Source organism: Ahaetulla prasina, chromosome 16 (assembly GCF_028640845.1).
Source record: "Ahaetulla prasina isolate Xishuangbanna chromosome 16, ASM2864084v1, whole genome shotgun sequence".
In the NCBI taxonomy this organism is placed as follows: Eukaryota; Metazoa; Chordata; class Lepidosauria; order Squamata; family Colubridae; genus Ahaetulla; species Ahaetulla prasina.
The window spans coordinates 3,796,139-3,814,034 of NC_080554.1; the positions used below are offsets into that span (position 1 = coordinate 3,796,139).

General features: G+C 43.5%; 1 protein-coding gene across 1 annotated transcript; it reads left to right on the top strand.

Moving 5' to 3' along the window:
• Positions 1 to 304: 304 nt before the first annotated feature.
• On the top strand, positions 305 to 17,456 carry NOXA1 (NADPH oxidase activator 1). Its single transcript, XM_058159484.1, has 12 exons — positions 305 to 1,032; positions 3,443 to 3,525; positions 4,268 to 4,376; positions 6,180 to 6,305; positions 6,457 to 6,561; positions 8,736 to 8,795; positions 9,715 to 9,796; positions 11,456 to 11,514; positions 11,801 to 11,955; positions 12,965 to 13,070; positions 15,516 to 15,642; positions 16,339 to 17,456. The coding sequence occupies exons 1-12, from the start codon at positions 859 to 861 to the stop codon at positions 16,434 to 16,436; spliced, it is 1,284 nt and encodes a 427-aa protein (XP_058015467.1). The 5' UTR covers positions 305 to 858; the 3' UTR covers positions 16,437 to 17,456.
• Positions 17,457 to 17,896: the final 440 nt, after the last annotated feature.

A 17,896-nucleotide genomic window follows, 5' to 3' on the forward strand; every position in this document is an offset into this window, starting at 1 on the left:
AGTCCTTCGGGAGAAGGGCAGTATACAAATCGAATAAATAAATAAATAAATAAATAAATAAATAAATAAATAAATAAATAAATAAATAAATAATAAATAAATAAATAAGACAGTCACTAGATGGTGACAAAGAGGTTTCTGTGTCTCTCTGCTGCCACCTAGTGCCTCGCTGGATAATAGCAACCCCTTTGATAGAGTATCTTATCAAGATAAGGTTATTATTTATTTATTATTTATTTATTTATTTATTTATTTATTCACATTTTTATACCGCCCTATCTCCCAAGGGACTCAGGGCGGTTTACAGCCTGATAAAAAACATACATATAAATACAGAGTAAAACATCAATTAAAAAACTTATTAAATAAGGCCGAATATTTAAAATAGCAATAAAAGTAATAAAACCCCAATTAAAACCAAATTCAAAATTTAAAATTCTAATCCAGTCCTGCGCAAATAAACAGATGTGTCTTAAGCTCGCGGCGAAAGGTTCGAAGGTCAGGAAGTTGGCGAAGTCCTGGGGGAAGTTCGTTCCAGAGGGTGGGAGCCCCCACAGAAAAGGCCCTTCCCCTGGGTGTCGCCAGTCGGCACTGCCTGGCCGACGGCACCCTGAGGAGTCCTTCCCTGTGAGAGCGCACGGGTTGGTGAGAGGCAATCAGTGGCAGCAGATCTTGGAGGACTCTCCCTCCTCCACCAACAGCATTTCCTTCCATGAGCAAAAAAAAAAAAAAGATACTCAACTTCCTGGTTTACTTCATTCTAAAAGCCAAATCCAGCAGAACAAAGACCGGATATCAACTCTCCAACCACCAACGCGAGATTGTTGTCAGATCACCGGCTCTTAGAAACCAAGACAGATGGCTTATCAACAGCTAGTAAGAGACTGGGACAAAGGTATCCAAGCCCTTGAGAAAGGCAATCTTGACACTGCCTTGGAGATCTTTCATGGCATCAAGAATCCTCCTTCCAAGATAGATTTCAACATTGGCTGTCTGTATCTCCAGCAAGGAAACCTGGATCAGGCCCTGGAGGTAAGAGAAGAACAGTAGGATCCAAAAACAACGTGAAAAAGAGGTTGAGACTCTAGAAAGAGTGCAGAGAAGAGCAACCAAGATGAATAGAACAGAATAGAAATAGAAATAAAAATAGAAATTAAGTAGATTAGATTAGATTAGAATGAGTAGAGTAGAATAGAACAGAATGGAGTAGAGTAGAGTAGAGTAGAGTAAAGTAGAGTAGAGTAGAGTAAAGTAGAGTAGAGTAGAGAAGAGAAGAGTAGAGTAGAGTAGAATAGAATAGAATAGAATAGAATAGAATAGATTTTTATTGGCCAAGTGTGATTGGACACACAAGGAATTTGTCTTGGTGCATATGCTCTCAGTGTACATAAAAGATCATTTGACATATAGTTTAAAAAGCAGGGAGAAAGTCATGAAGTTAGTGGACTTTGCACTTAGAATGTTTGCAAAGAACGAGAAACGTTAATCCCAAATATCTAAGTGCTGGCAACCATCCTAGGCTAAAGCCTAAACTTTGGTTAATAAAATGCAATGGTTGCTCCCACACTGTGTATTCCAAATTACCTAATTCTGTTCAGGCTTGCATTCCCAAAGGAACCTCCAAAAAAACCCCGTTAACATTTAGATATTCCATTATTTCTTTGGCTGCGATTTCTTGAATCAAGTCCAAATAATTTAGTTCGTGCATCAAGCTAAGCCTCTATTGTCATTTGCTTGGCTTGAGCTGATCTGGTTCGTGACCCCTGAATGATGGGTTGTGGTGACAGCTGACCCAGTTAATTGTGACTTGCTCAACAATCGGATTTTGCAAGGCTTCAGTAACGATTTACGAGCTGGGAAGACAATCTGTGTCGCTTATGATTTAAGCGCCACAAATATATATATATATATATATATTTTCTCTCTCCTGCTTGAGTGCTGGGTTTAAAAACAACAACAACAACTCCCAGTTGCTGAATTGTTGGTGGAGATTAAACAAAAACAACCCCAACCACCCTGGTTTCGTAAAGTTTCGCTTCGGCTAATAAAGACCTTTCTTTCGTATGAATTTTAGATCGCCTCTCCCCGAGTAACTTTGAAACTTATTTTTATTCGCAGCGCGCGGAGGGAAATTGTGTTGCAATGACTTTGTACCACCGATTCCTAAAGAAAACAGCATCTCTATTTAGTTCAGATATAAACCTAGCAGAGGAATGTAGAAAGAGAGAGACAGCGTGGAAAATAAACACTCCCCCGCTCAGCTGGGATGCTTTTTCCCAAAGGCACTTGGTCCACGCTCAGGAGCACCTCACTTTCCAGCCGATAAAAGACACAATGCAACAGAGAGTTTCATAAACTCCATTGACATGTTTCCTTGCTCAGTTCAACACAGGATTAGAGAAAGGGAGACGGTGTGTAAAATAAACACTCCCCAACTCGTTTGCGTTCCCTTCTCCCAAAGGCACTTTGTCCATGCTCAGGAGCTCCCCCCACTCCACTTTCCAGCCGAAAAAAGACACAATGCAGCAGAGAGGTTCTCAAACTCCATTGACATGACTCCTTGCTAAATTCAGCATCCCTCTGGGCTCATGAGCCCCCATGCAGAAAAGATTTGGCACCCTGCCGTACTCTACTTTTGAAAGAGTTGATGGAGTCTTTCCCAGAAATGCAATCTAAACAAGCTGCCTCCAGCTAAACCCCAAACCTCTGATTCACCGCTTCCCGATGCAACGAACATCAGGCTCACCGAGGTGGCCGGCTCACATTAAATAAAAAAATAAAACATAAAATTCTAAGATTGGAAGGGACCTTGGAATCTTCTAGTTCTGCTCAAGGCAGGACACCCTACACCCATGATGGCGAACCTACGGCATGCGTGGCCGAAGGGGCACACGGAGCCATGTCGCCTGGCACGTGTAGCGTCGCCCATTCCTCTTCTGGGTTTCTGGCGCGCAGGCACACACGACGGATCAGCTGGCTATCATGTGTGCGGCAGTGCAGGAAATCGGAAGAGCTGGTATTCCGTTTTCCTGTGTGATCGTGCGCGCTGGCCAGCTGATCGTCGCGCGGGCATGCACACCAGAAACCCAGAATACTAGCCGGCTGGTCCACATGTGCGCGCCGGAAACCAGAAGTTCATTTTTGGGCATGCGCCCTGGGCAGCTCCTCTTCCGTTTTGCAACTCAGATGAGCGTTTGTGCGCACGGTCCCTTTTCAGCACTCGGTGTGGAAAAGGTTCGCGATCGCTGCCCTACACCATCCTGGTCAAAGGGTGTCCAGTCTAGTTTTGAAATAGCGACGGAGCACCTACCAATCCTGAAGTCAAGCTGTTCCATCGCTCGTTTGTTCCCCCTTTCAGAAAAAAGACGAAGCATGATTAAAAGCAAGGGAAAAATTACTTGGCCTTCATTTTGTTGACTAGCTATTCCATTTTCCCTTTTAGGCTTTTGATCAAACGCTTTCCAAAGACAATTGCTTAGCCGTGGGCTTCTTCCAAAGAAGTTACGTTTATTTGCAGCTGGGCAGGTAAGCGTCACCTCCCCATGTTGCATTCACATGACACGCTAAACCTAGGATTATTTCACCATGTTTGATGGGACAAGCCATAATTATTTCCAATGAGACCTGATCTGGTGACTTTTTGCCATGGTTTTAAGTGCATCGCTGCAGCTCTTAAGCGATTCTGGGTGGCTTACGATGTTAAAAAGAATGAAACAATACTTCACACACATATATATAAAATAGGAATAAATTGCTATATAAGCATGGATACCCACGCAAATACATCAAAACATGCCTGACTGCTCAATCCAATATAGCACAACCAACACAAGCCACCAACAAAGTACTACAACACATGGAATCAGTGTAGCACACAAACCAACTAAAGCCCTCCAGAAAATCCTAAGTAAACCCCAAAGACCCAGCAGCCCCAGAAGAAAAAAACCAGGAGTCATCTACAACAGACATTGTAAGAACTACAACAGCCACTACTTAGGACAAAAGAATTAGAAGACTGGTAAAAGGCATCCATGAACACCAGGGGTGGGTTCTACTTACTTATTTATTTATTTATTTTATTAAATTTTTATACCGCCCTTCTCCCGAAGGACTCAGGGCGGTGTACAGCCAAGATAAAACACGAAATATATACAAATTAAAACATTTAAAATCTACTTATCTTTACTACCGGTTCGCATTGTGCCCGCCTTCAATTTTTCTCCCTTCCTTTTTTTCCATCTTTCTCTCCCCTCTCTTCTGACCCGAGGTACGAAGAAGCTTTGAGAGATGGGAAGAGAGCCCTGGGCTTTTTCGGGAATAATTCCTGCATCAATTACAAACAGCTCGGTTTGGCCTTTGTGCTCTGCGCCTCGGAGGTGAGAGATTTATTTATTTATTTTATTTATTTGTCGAACATATATAAGATAACAGATATAAGTATAAACATGATTATGAACACAGGAAATGGATACCGATAAATGGGGACAGTAAGACAGGGACGATAGGCACGCTGGTGCGCTTATGCACGCCCCTTACAAACCTCTTAGGAACGGGGTGAGGTGTACAGTAGACAGCCTAAGGTTAAAGTTTTGGGGGTTTGGGGAAGAAACCACAGAGTCAGGTAGTGCATTCCAGGTGCTGACCACTCTGTTGCTGAAGTTGTATTTTCTGCAATCAAGTTTGGAGCGGTTGACCTTAAGTTTGCATGTATTGTGTGCTGATGTATTGTTGTGATTGAAGCTGAAGTAGTCATTGACCGATAGGACATTTTAGCAGATAATTTTGTGTACTACGCTTAGGTCAGACCGAAGGCGGCGTAGTTCTAAGCTGTCTAAGCCCAAAATTTCAAGCCTGGTGGGCATAAGGGATTCTGTTGTGAGCAGAGGAGTGGAGGACTCTTCTCGTGAAATATCTCTGGACTCATTCGATTGTATTAATGTCTGATATGCAGTGCGGGTTCCAGGCAGATGAGCTGTATTCGAGAATTGGTGTTGTGGCTCCAGCCCCCACCTCCGCCCCCGGGCCTGGCCCCCTGCCAGAGAGTGACTCCGAGAGTGAGGGGAAGGGCCATCAGGGCTCCCTTCTGCAGGGCCGACTTCCCTGGCTCAGCTCCAGGAGCCAGAGGCAGGCCAGGTGGAAGAAATAATGAGGCCTCTGTCTCCTGTATCTCCCCCCGCCCAGGCAATGCTCCCAGACCCAGCTGAGGACAATCAGTCCTGGTTGGACCCTAGGTTTCGTAGACAAGAGAGGCGGGAACAAGAGAAGCAGGGGTGGGGCAGGCCTAGGAAGTGCTGAGTCACGGAGCCACACCCCACAGGGTATAAAAGCAGCAGGGGCTGCTATACTACTCCGTGGCGAACAAATCAACTGCTTAGAGACAACTTGAGCTGAAGTACTGTTTGTTCCTGGTTTCCTGGTTGACTCGCCAGCATCAAGAAAAGATAACAGAGAAACTTGGCAAACATTCGCTAGTTTGCTGCCAGAGCTGATAGCTGCCATGGACTGAATTGCCGGCTAATTAAGTCATCGCTCGTGCCTCCTGTACTGAGGTGGGGGGGATCAGAACAATTGGTCTAGCAAAGGTTTTGTATGCCCTAGTGCCCTCTGGATAGATAAGCAAGGAATTATGGCCCTGAAACTCTTGACATTACTAAAAGAAAGGACGATTGGGCCGAAACCAATACCAAAAACTGTCTCATCGATAAAAAAAGGCACTTTTTAAAAAGCCTTTTTTATTACTTAGCGCAATCCCTGCTCAGCTCGGCTGCGGATGAAAATCTTTGCCATTTATTTGCTCAAATGCAGCAAATTGCTTGCAAACTTTTCTCCCAAGTTCCCTCGGGAGCCCCCCACCCCACCCCAGTTGTTTTTTTTTTTAAAAAAACACAAAACAAAAACTCTGAACAGCTTTTTTCAGATCTGTTGCCGTTGCCGGGGAAATTAAAGCCAAGCCGATCTAACGTTCATCTTCTCCAGGGGTGGGATTCAAAGAATTTCACAACCGGTTCTCTGCCCTAATGATTTCTTCCAACAACTGGTTTCGCCAAACGGCTCAGAAACTTAACAGCCGGTTCGCCCGAAGTGGTGCGAACCGGCTGAATCCCACCACTGACCTTCTCCCTACCAAAGAGTTGTGTGTCGCCACCAGAGCTTGTGACTTCCTTTCTGAATGGCTGCAGGTTCTGCACAATATGGCAGCTACCCACTGCCAGCTTGGAAGCTGGCACGAAGCGCGAGAAACTCTGGAAGAAGCAGCCAGACAGATGCCCCAAAGGCGAACTGCAATTGCTTTAAAGCAAGTAGAGGTATGTCATCTCGTTTAAATGTGTGTGTGTGTGTGTGATTTCAGCCAGGCAAATTCCACTCCCAAAACCTTGAGATTTCATTCCATCTTAAAACGCGCTCGGGTTCTTATCTCATTTTGAGCTGAGACTTTACCCCTCTGTCTCATATTAGGATCACCTTTTCCTGGAAGCCCAGAGGGTCCCGCCGGGGAAAATTTTTAGGCCTCCCTTGCAGGCTGAAGAGTTGAAAGAGAAGGACTATCTCGGTCAATCCAAGGTGATTGTAAAAGCTGAGTTTATTTTTGCTTGAATCCTTTTGACTCATTAGAGCAACCGTGGCCACTTGAGGATGGGTGGGCGTCAACTCCTGGAATCCCCCAGCCAGCCATGGGAGTTGAGGTCTACACATTTATAGAGTAGAAGAGACTAGAATAGAATATAGAAATTAGGAATAGAATAGAAATTAGGAATAGAATAGAATAGAAATATGGAATAGGATAGGATAGGATAGGATAGGATAGGATAGGATAGGATAGGATAGGATAGGATAGAATAGAATAGAATAGAATAGAATAGAATAGAATAGAATAGAATAGAAATATGGAATAGAAATATGGAATAGAAATATGGAATAGGATAGGGTAGGGTAGGGTAGGGTAGGATAGGATAGGATAGGATAGGATAGGATAGGATAGAAAGAATAGAATAGAATAGAATAGAATAGAATAGAATAGAATAGAATAGAATAGAATAGAAATATGGAATAGAAATATGGAATAGGGTAGGGTAGGGTAGGGTAGGATAGGATAGGATAGGATAGGATAGGATAGGACAGGACAGGACAGGATAGGATAGGATAGGATAGGATAGGATAGGATAGGATAGGATAGAAATTAGGAATAGAATAGGATAGAATAGAAATATGGAATGGAATGGAATGGAATGGAATGGAATAGAAAAGAATAGAATAGAATAGAATAGAATAGAATAGAATAGAATAGAATAGAATAGAATAGAATAGAATAGAATAGAAATTAGGAATAGAATAGAATAGAATAGAATAGAAATGAAATATGGGATAGGATAGGATAGGATAGGATAGGATAGGATAGGATAGGATAGGATAGGATAGGATAGAAATTAGGAATAGAATAGGATAGAATAGAAATATGGAATAGAATAGAATAGAATAGAATAGAATAGAATAGAATAGAATAGAATAGAATCTGGAAGGGACCTTGGAGGTCTTCTAGTCCAGTCCCCTGCTCAAGCAGGAGAACCTATACAATTTCAGACAAGTGACTGTCTAGTCTCTTCTTAAAAATCTCCAGTGATCTTCAACCACCTTCAGTCATCATGGCTCACTGGAGTTGAAATCCCCACATCTTCAACCATCATGGCGGGCTGGGGAATCCTGAGATTTGAAGTCCACACATCTTCAACTGGCCAAGGTTGAGAAACACTGGATCATGTTAACCAACTTTGGGTTCAGAAGCTTAAGTACAGATGAAAAACTATCAACTAGATGAGAAGCTATCAAGAGATTATAGGGATAGGTGGGAGTTGAAAACACTTGGTCCTGCCAAGCTCAATTTTTTAAAACAACAACAACGGGAATTTTAGAAAGAAATAAGGTATTTTGTTGTGATCAGAGGAGTGGAGAACTCTTCTTGTAAAATATTTCTGGACACGCTCAATTGTATTAATGTCCGAAATGAGGCGTGGGTTCCAGACAGGCAAGCTGTATTCGAGAATTGGTCTAGCAAATGTTTTGTATGCTGTGGTTAGTGGTGTAATCTTTCCGGAGAAGAAGCTACACAAGATTAAGTTTACAACTCTTAAATCCTTTTTGGCGATGTAGTTGCAGTGGGCTTTTGGCACTTAGTTGATGTCGTGTCCCACTCCTCCTCTGACGGCCGGGTCTGGGAAGTCTGTATCAAGCGTGGCCACGAAGCCTCTGCAGCTTTGCCAAATTCCTGTCAGAGTTCTCAGGGCAGGCAGGAATCCAAGGTGTGACTTCAGCAAACCAGATAAGACTTTGCCTGACTCAAGGAATGCCAAAAAGCAGATCCTTTATGTAGGCCATGGGGTGTGGCTCCATGACTCAGCATTTATCCAGGCCTGCCCCTCCCTTCCTTTTGCTGACGTCGCCTCTCCATTCTCCGGAAGCGGGGATCCGTCAACTGTGACTTTCCATCCTCCTGATCTGCTGCCGGCAAATCTAGCACGTGGCTGGCTTCATGCTCACACGCTGTAGGAGTGAGGTTTGTTTGTTCATTCCTGACATACTGTCTGGGCATGGTGCCAGGGCTGGGGACTGGAGGCATGCCAGGCCATTCTTCTTCACTATCAGTCTCTGGCTCAGATAGCAGGAGATGGGAGGGGCCCGGCTGAGGAGAGGAGGGCGGGGGAGGCTATTTCACTCATCTCTGAATTTCTTTGCTTGCACAGGTCATTTCTTCTGCTTTTGAAGAGGACTCAAGCATCGACGCTTCTCACCAGAAGCCTCAGGTGTGTGGGACAACATGCGGAAGAATGAGGTTGGGTGGTTCATCAAGCAGCAGGCGGCCAACTTTTAAGTTCTGCCAGGGCTCCTCCGCTCCTCGTAGGCAGATGGAGAAGAGCTGAAACATCTCCATCTCAAGATCTTCTGCCCAGACACGGTTGCAATTCTTCCGACAAATTAGAATTTTGCTGTAGAAATGGCCCATCGTTTTGCTAAGCCTACGTTTATTGGCGCCCTTCTGCTCTTTCGCCGATGGCCGCACACAACAACGGTAATTTGGCTACTGGGTTTATCTTGTGTTTCTGGATCTGCAGACTTGACGACTGAACAAAGCCCAACCTTAGTCACGCAGAGTCTAGTGAACGCGAACTTAGTTTATTTTCGCAACCGCTTGTATGTAAACAGAGAACAAACTTCACTCCCTTCGGTAGCCCTGATGGTGTTCCTAGGTTCGGTAACGAAACGTCTGCAAGAAGGTCACCAAACTCTGAGAACACCAAGAACTTCACAATCCTCCTCCTCCTCCTCCTCTTTACAAACCCCACTCTCTTCTAGCACTGAAGTTATTATCTAGCCAGGTAGTGAAACATTTGCAAGAAAACAACCAAGCTTACACGAGCCACACAAATGTACATCTGCATCTGCTCATTTTTCCTAAAGCTTTTCCTTAAAAAACCTGGACTTTTAGAAACTCCGATCTAGATCCTATGCTACACTAACCCTCTCTGGGTGCAGCCTCCTGCCTTGGTGATACAAACGATGTGTTTTTGTGCCCTCTAGTGGGACTTCATAAGAGGAATAATCTTTCTGGGGTGTGTGTGTTCTTCCTCCCCATCTCGTCTACCCAGTTGCCTTGGATTTCACAGAAGCTTAAAGCAAATGTAAATGTATCTCTCTCTCTCTTTCTCTCTCTCTCTTTTGCAGAAGATCATCCAAGGAATCCCACCTCCACCGGAAATGACACCTCCCGGTCTTCTTCATGAGAACCAAAAGAGCTGGATGCCAGGTCAGGCTAAGTTGACAATTCTTGGGTGGATTGTCTAGTTCCCTCTGTCTCTCTCTCTCTCCCACTCTCCCTCCCTCCCTCCCTCCCTCTTTCTCGCTCTCTCCCTCCCTCTCTCTTTCTCTCTTCCTCCCTCCCTCTTCCTCTCACCCTCTCTCCCTCTTTCTTGCTCCCTCTCTCCCTCTGTCTCTCTCTTCCTCTCTCTCTTCCTCTCTCTCTCCTCCCTGTCTTATATTTTTTTGAACCCCAAAATAAGTGCTTAGCCTTATTGCTCTATCTATCTATCTATCTATCTATCTATCTATCTATCTATCTATCCATCCATCCATCTATCTATCTATGTCTTGGCATTTTCGGGTCTTTTCCCGTGTAAGGTTAGACCTTACACGGGAAAAGACCCGAAAATACCAAGAGCTACATACCTATACCACTTTATAATGCCTTGGTAAGGCCACACTTGGAATACTGCGTCCAGTTTTGGTCGCCATGATGTAAAAAAGATGCTGAGACTCTAGAAAGAGTGCAGAGAAGAGCAACAAAGATGATTAGGGGACTGGAGGCTAGGACATATGAAGAACGGTTGCAGGAACTCGGTATGCCTAGTTTAACGAAAAGAAGGACTAGGGAAGACAGGATAGCAGTCTTCCAATATCTCAGGGGCTGCCACAAAGAAGAGGGAGTCAAACTATTCTCCAAAGCACCTGAGGGCAGGACAAGAAGCAATGGGTGGAAACTGATCAAGGAGAGATGCAACTTAGAACTAAGGAGAAATTTCCTGACAGTTAGAACAATTAATAAGTGGAACGACTTGCCTGCAGAAGTTGTGAATGTTCCAACACTGGAAATTTTTAAGAAAATGTTGGATAACCATCTGTCTGAGATGGTGTAGGGTTTCCTGCCTGGGCAGGGGGTTGCACTAGAAGGCCTCCAAGGTCCCTTCCAACTCTGTTGTTATTATTATATATACACACATACATAAATCTATCTATCTATCTATCTATCTATCTATCTATCTATCTATCTATCTATCTATCTATCTATCTATCTATCTATCTATCTATCTTCCATCATATATATCTCTATCTCTATCTATCTATCTATCTATCTATCTATCTATCTATCTATCTATCTATCTATCTATCTATCTAGGCAGACAGACAGACAGACAGACAGACATGCACAAACACATACTTTGCTGGAAATCTAAGCAGTCCCAATGAAGCAGTCGTGAGGGAATAAATCTCTTAGTTACCACCAATATCTCTATTCATTCTCTCAAACTTTGCTGGGAAATACGAGAAGAAGCGCGTCAGGAACGAGATGAAAACAGCCAGTTCCGACCACAACGTGCCTATAAACATTGTGGAAAGAACAACCGAGTGTGATTTAGGACATTTAGGTGACGTCGATTTCAACCCCCAAAGAGAAGGTTTTCTTCCCAGTCCAAGTCCTGGAGGAATCTATTTTCCTCAACATTGAAATTCCTCCAACGATCAGAGGCAGAATTTTACTCCCTCTCCCCCACCTCTCTTTCTTCCAGGAGGGCTTTTGACTTATTTGCCAGCAAAATTGCTTTCTCTCTCTCTCTTTTTTTTTTTCCTCGAACAGAAGAAATGAAAATAGAAGAAACACACAAACCCCTTTTAATTTTTTTTTTTGCAGGAGAGAGAGAAGGAAATGAAACCAACTCAAGAAGTCCCAAGTCGGAATATCTTCCAGAGGTGCGACTCTCTGTTTTTTCAAAAGAAGGGGATTCCCCCCCCCACACACACACAAATAATCCTCAATTTATGGTCACAACTGAGCCCAAATTCTCTGCTGCTAAGCGGGACGGTTGTTAAGTGAATTTTATCCCATTTTACCACCGAACTCCGGTCACTAAATGAATTGTCAGAAGTCGAGGACTATCTGTATTAAGTGGGGGTGGGGGGGAGAAGAGGGGGAAAGTTGGCAGAAATTGTATTTTTTCCAGGGGCATTTTTTAGATATATATATATATCTCTGCAGTCGCCCCCGGTGGGTCCCACGAACGACGGTTTCTACTTAAAAGTCCACGGCTCTTTCGTCGTAAACCGAAAAATCGACAGGGTCCCATCCCTGGCAAACCTTAGGGCCATTTTACAAGAAGAATATCGCCGGCAAGTGGCAAACATGAAAGTGAGGTAGGAGTCTGTTTTTCCCACCCGCAATGCTGTTTTTCAATCAAACAATCCACATTTAAAGATACGACCAAAAGAAGGTCTCTAGAATTTGACATTAAGAGCCGTGGTGGCGCAGTGGTTAGAATGCGGTACTGCAGGCTAACTCACTGCTCACTGCCAGCAGTTCAAGCCTGACCGGCTCCAGGTGGACTCAGACTTCCATCCTTCCAAGGTCGGTAAAATGAGGACCCAAATTGTTGGGGGCAAGAGGCTGACTTTGTCAACAAAGGGCCTCTGTGGCTCAGACTGGTAAGACAGTCTGTTATTAACAGCAGCTGCTTGCAATTACTGCAGGTTCAAGCCCCACTAGGCCCAAGGTTGACTCAGCCTTCCATCCTTTATACGGTAGGTAAAATGAGGACCTAGATTGTTGGGGGCAATAAGTTGACTTTGTATATAATATACAAATGGATGAAGACTATTGCTTGACATAGTGTAAGCCGCCCTGAGTCTTCGGAGAAGGGTGGGGTATAAATGCAAATAAAAAAAACGGCTTAGAGGGGACTGTAAAGCTACCTACCTACCCATTCATCCATCCATCCATCTATCATCCATCCATCCATCCATCCATCCATCTATCTATCTATCCATCTATCATCTATCTATCTATCTATCTATCTATCTATCTATCTATCTATCTATCTATCTATCTATCTATCTATAAGCCATGGTGGCGCAGTGGTTAGAATGCAATAATGCAGGCTGACTGCCCACTGCCAACAGTTCGATCCTGACCAGCTCAAGGTGGGCTGAGCCTTCCCTCCTTCCAAGGTCAGTAAAAGGAGGACCCAGATTGTTGGGGGAAAGAGGCTGACTCTGTAAATTGCTTAGAGAGGGCTGTGAATAACTATGAAGGAGTATATAAGTTTAACTGCCATTGCTTGCTGCGCTCTCCCTCCCTCCCTCCCTCCCTCTCTCTCTCACACACACATTATCCTTAAATGTTGTGTCTTCCATGGACTTTACACAGGTACAAGACTTCGGGAAGCACTGATTTCATCACTATTAACAGCGATGGGCAACTGATGAATTTATGCCAAGAGGCACAAAGTAACAAACTGACTCTTTGGTGCCAGGTATATGTTATTTCTTGCATTCAGAAGGGCGACTCAATTTTCACACTGTCCTATACCAGTAATCTTCAACTTAATGACCACAATTAGAACTGGAACTTCCGTTGCTTCTGTTAGAAGCGTCACATCCAATTTTACATTTTTGCCCCAGTTGTGAAGCAAACGGATGCAGCTCTTTAAGTGAAAACTGCAATCTGGAAGCAAATCCAATTTCCCCCATTGACTTTCCCAAGCATTTTTCATTATCTATCATCTATGTATCTATCTCCCGCTTTCTATTTTTTATCAATCTCTCTAATATCTATCTCTATCTTATCTCTATCTATCTATCATCTATCTATCTATCTTTCTATCATCTATCTATCTCTTTATCTCTGTCTCGTTCTGTCTATCTGTCTGTCTGTCTGTCTATTTCTGTCTCTATTTCTGTCTCTATATCTATCTATCTATCTATCTATCTATCTATCTATCTATCTATCTATCTATCTATCTATTTCTTTATCTCTATCTCTCTGTCTCTATATCTATCTATCTACAACACGGCAAAAAATCAGCAGAGAACAACTTTTGTTACCTAACTAATTTGTTCTGCCATATGAAATGAAATCGGTTTCTGTTTGAATACAAATCAAAATTAGAAATTTTATTGTTAAATATTAAAGTGCTAGTCTAAAAATTAGAAATTCTAATCCAAGAGCTTGTCTTTGGCTCATTCCTTTAAGCAACTGGACAAAAGGGCTTTCAGCATTTATTTATACTTCTTCTTTCAGTCTAGATCGTTACCCCAAGGGATTTTTTTATCCTTGAAATCTACAAAAATGCAAATTTAAAAAAAAAAGAATAAAATCCATCCATTGCACTCTTTTCCTGATAGAAATGCTTCTTATTTTTAGGTCCCCAAAAACGAACAGAAACACCTCACACATAATGAGAATTCCTGTTCCTTGCATGTGGAAACTGAGCTTATGAGGGAAAGGACTGTACTCAACAGTTTTACTAACCCTGCCATGCTAGTTTTCCACATGTAGGGAGTTCTATAAAAAATAGGAAGAAAAGCATTCAGCAATTACTCAAGTTTTTCTCCCTGACGTGCCAGTTTTCCACATGTAGGGAGTTCTATAAAAAATAGGAAGAAAAGTAAAGAGAATTTGTATAAGATGTTTTACAGGTGACATTTACCCTGGACAAGAATTGCTAGAATGTTTTTTAGAATAGAATAGAATAGAATTTATTGGCCAAGTGTGATTGGACACACAAGGAAATTGTTTTGGTGTATATGCTCTCAGTGTACATAAAAGAAAAGATACATTCATCAAGAATCATTAGAAGAGAAGAGAAGAGAAGAGAAGAGAAGAGAAGAGAAGAGAAGAGAAGAGAAGAGAAGAGAGAAAAAGAGTAAAAAAGGAAGGAAGGAAGGAGAGGTGGAGAAAGGAATAGAATAGAATAGAATAGAATAGAATAGAATAGAATAGAATAGAATAGAATAGAATAGAATAGAATAGAATAGAATTCTTTATTGGCCACAGTGTGATTGGACACACAAGGAATTTGTTTTGGTGCATACGCTCTCAGTGTACATAAAGGAAAAGAAAAAGAAAAAGAAAGAAAAAAAATACCTTCATCAAAGGTACAACATTTACAACACAAATGATGGTCATAGGTTGCAATTTAACCCTTAGTGATAGCAACCAAAAGTTATAGTCATACAGTCATAAGTGGAAAGACTATATGACTGTATGTTCAAGGACAAATCTGAAAAATGCTGGAAATGTCATCAGTTACCTGGATCATATTACCATATATGGTGGACATGTGTTGAAGCGGAAAGGTACTGGACTAAAATACACTCGTGGTTGGAGAAAATGATCCAAAAACATATTGACTTTAAGCCAGAAATCTTTCTGTTGGGAATTATACCTGAGATATATACTAGAGATGTAAAATATTTGATTGTGAATATTATTACAGCAGCCAGGATTGTGTTTGCTAAAAACTGGAAAAATGAGAAGTTACCGTCACAAGACGAAACAATTAGGAAAATGATGGAATGTGCAGAGATGAGTAAATCGACATTTGAAATTAGAGAGCAAGAAGATAAGCGATATTATAAAATATGGGATTTATTTTACCATTGGCTAGATGGAAAGATAGGTTAGAAAAGATAATATAAGATATATGTATGAAAGAGATGTTTATTTTGTGATTGCACAAGAAGATATGTTAACACCCATGCAGCACGTTGTAATTGGTTTGATGAGGGGTTTTTTTGGTCAAAAAATAAATAAAAATTTTTTACACACACAAAAAAGGAAGAAAAGCATTCAGCAATTACTCAAGTTTTTCTCCCTGACGTGCTAGTTTTCTACAGTTTAAAGAGTTTTCTCTTTAAAGAAAAGAAGCCGCAAAATACCATTCACCGATTTCTTCTTTTTACCATTCCACTTCAAGGGTGAAGAAGTACGTGTGGATCAAAGACCCGTCCTTTACCGCATGGTGGGACAATGTTCTTATACCTCTGATGCGCCAGAAGACCTGAATTTTAAAGATGGGGATATCCTTGAAATCCTGGCTGAAGGTAGGAAATAAGACCCGAATCCCAAGAGGGATGTTTTCTGTATGTCCACGCAGGTTTTTCCTCTGCCAGTCATGTGGGGGACATATTTTAAAGCTATTGGTTACCGGCTGAAAGTTTCCCTTTAAAAGGGGCTGTTAGCCAGAAACTGGATGTCGGTTTATAAAAAGGTAAAGGTTCCCATCGTATATATGTGCTAGTCGTTCCTGACTCTAGGGGGCAGTGCTCATCTCCGTTTCAAAGCCGAAGAGCCAGCGCTGCCCGAAGACGTCCCCGTGGTCATGTGACCGGCATGACTCAATGCCAAAGGTGCATGGAACGCTGTTCCCTTCCCACCAAAGGTGGTTCCTATTTTTCTACTTGCATTTTTTTACGTGCTTTCGAACTGCTAGGTTTGCAGAAGCCAGGACAAGGAACGGGAGCTCACCCCGTTACGCGGCGCCAGGGATTCGAACCGCTGAACTGCCGACCTTTCGATCGACAAGCTCGGCGTCTTAGCCGCTGAGCCACCACGTCCCTATCTGAGTCCTTATCTTAATAAAAACGTTGCTGCTGGAAGTTTGGCTCCTCGCCTGTGTTTCGCCCCACACATTCCAGCCTCCTCTTTCCTTAGCTTGGGAATTCAGGTAGAAGAGATCCAATCGAGGCTGGTTTTCTTTCTCAAGCGGTCCTCACCGTGAATCTGTTGTCTTTCCACAGTAAACAGGGAATGGCTGGAAGGCCGATGCAACGGAATGACGGGGATTTTCCCGAAACTCTTCGCGAAGCCTGAACGCCCTGTGGCCACCCAACTTTAGAAGGAGGAAGGAAAAAAGTTTGCTGACGCCGAGCCTCAGTTTCCCTGCTGTTGATGAGATATGACGTTGAGGATTGGAGGGGGGGGGCGCTCCCTGAGTTTGGCAGATGTTTCACGACCCAACTCGGTAACATCATCAGCGCTACTGAGTGTGGCTTGCTCCCTGTTTATATACAGCAGCTCTGAGCTTGGTGGCTTTCTTGCCCACGTTCCATGACCCAGCTAGGTATCGTCATCAGTGCTAAGGGGTGGAGAGTGGATTTTCTATCTTTTTCCGGCACACAAACACACACCGAAAATTATTATTTTTTCCCACCCCTTGAAAATTACATTCTTTTTCTTTGGCAAGTGAATGTTTTTCATTGCTATTCAGATGTTCCCTTCTTAAACAGTATCCTAACAACGGTTTTCTCCTCGTGGAAACTTTTTTTTTTGTATTGGGGAGGAGGTCTCACCAATGGTGAAATCGGATTTTTTTTTATTACCGGTTCTGTGGGCGTGGCTTGGTGGGCGTGGCAGGGAAAGGATACTGCAAAATCTCCATTCCCATCCCACTCCAGTGGAAGGATACTGTAAATATCCATTCCCTCCCCACTCCAGGGAAGGTTATTGCAAAATCCCCATTCCCTCCCCACTCCAGGGGAAGGATACTGCAAAATCCCCATTCCCTCCCCACTCCAGGGGAAGGATACTGTAAATCTCCATTCCCTCCCCAATCCAGGGGAAGGATACTGCAAAATCTCCATTCCCACCCCACTCCAGGGGAAGGATACTGCAAAATCCCCATTCCCTCCCCACTTCTGGGAGAAGGATATTTTAAAATCCCCATTCCCACCCCACTCTGGAGCCAGCCAGAGGTGGCATTTGCCAGTTCTCCGAACTGCTGAAAATTTTTGCTACTGGTTCTCCAGAACCTGTCAGAACCTGCTGGATTCCACCCCTGGGTCTCACCCTCCAGAAGTCAGAAGATGTCACCCACCCACCCAGCCCAACCCACCACCAGTCTTGACAGTTTGGCGGCTGACAGGTTTAATAAATAAGAAACAAGAACGAGACAGGTCCTCTGAACAAACAGCCTACATCCCAAGGCTGAAGAGAGAGGGACGGGTCAGGAGTTGGGTTGGAGTTCTCCCTGGGAGGATAGCATCTTCTGCCTTGTGCAAAAAGGGGCAGAGACTGATGAGGTAGGAAGTGTGCATGGCCTTGGAGCTTCATCCCTTGGTTGGAGAAGACTCAGAACATCTCCGTTGTGGTCCACCAGCAGCCTGCAGACCTGGCAACGGAGTCGGACAGTGAGGAGGCTGGGGAGGACAATGGGCCAGTCCTGGAGTCAGGGGAAGGTCTGGACGAGGGCTCTGCATCGGAGGCAAAGATGGGGCCAGGGCCATCTGGGAGCAATGTGCAGACTCCGGAGCCTCCAGAGGCGGACAGCAGAGAGGCAGAGGAACAAGGGGGAGCCTG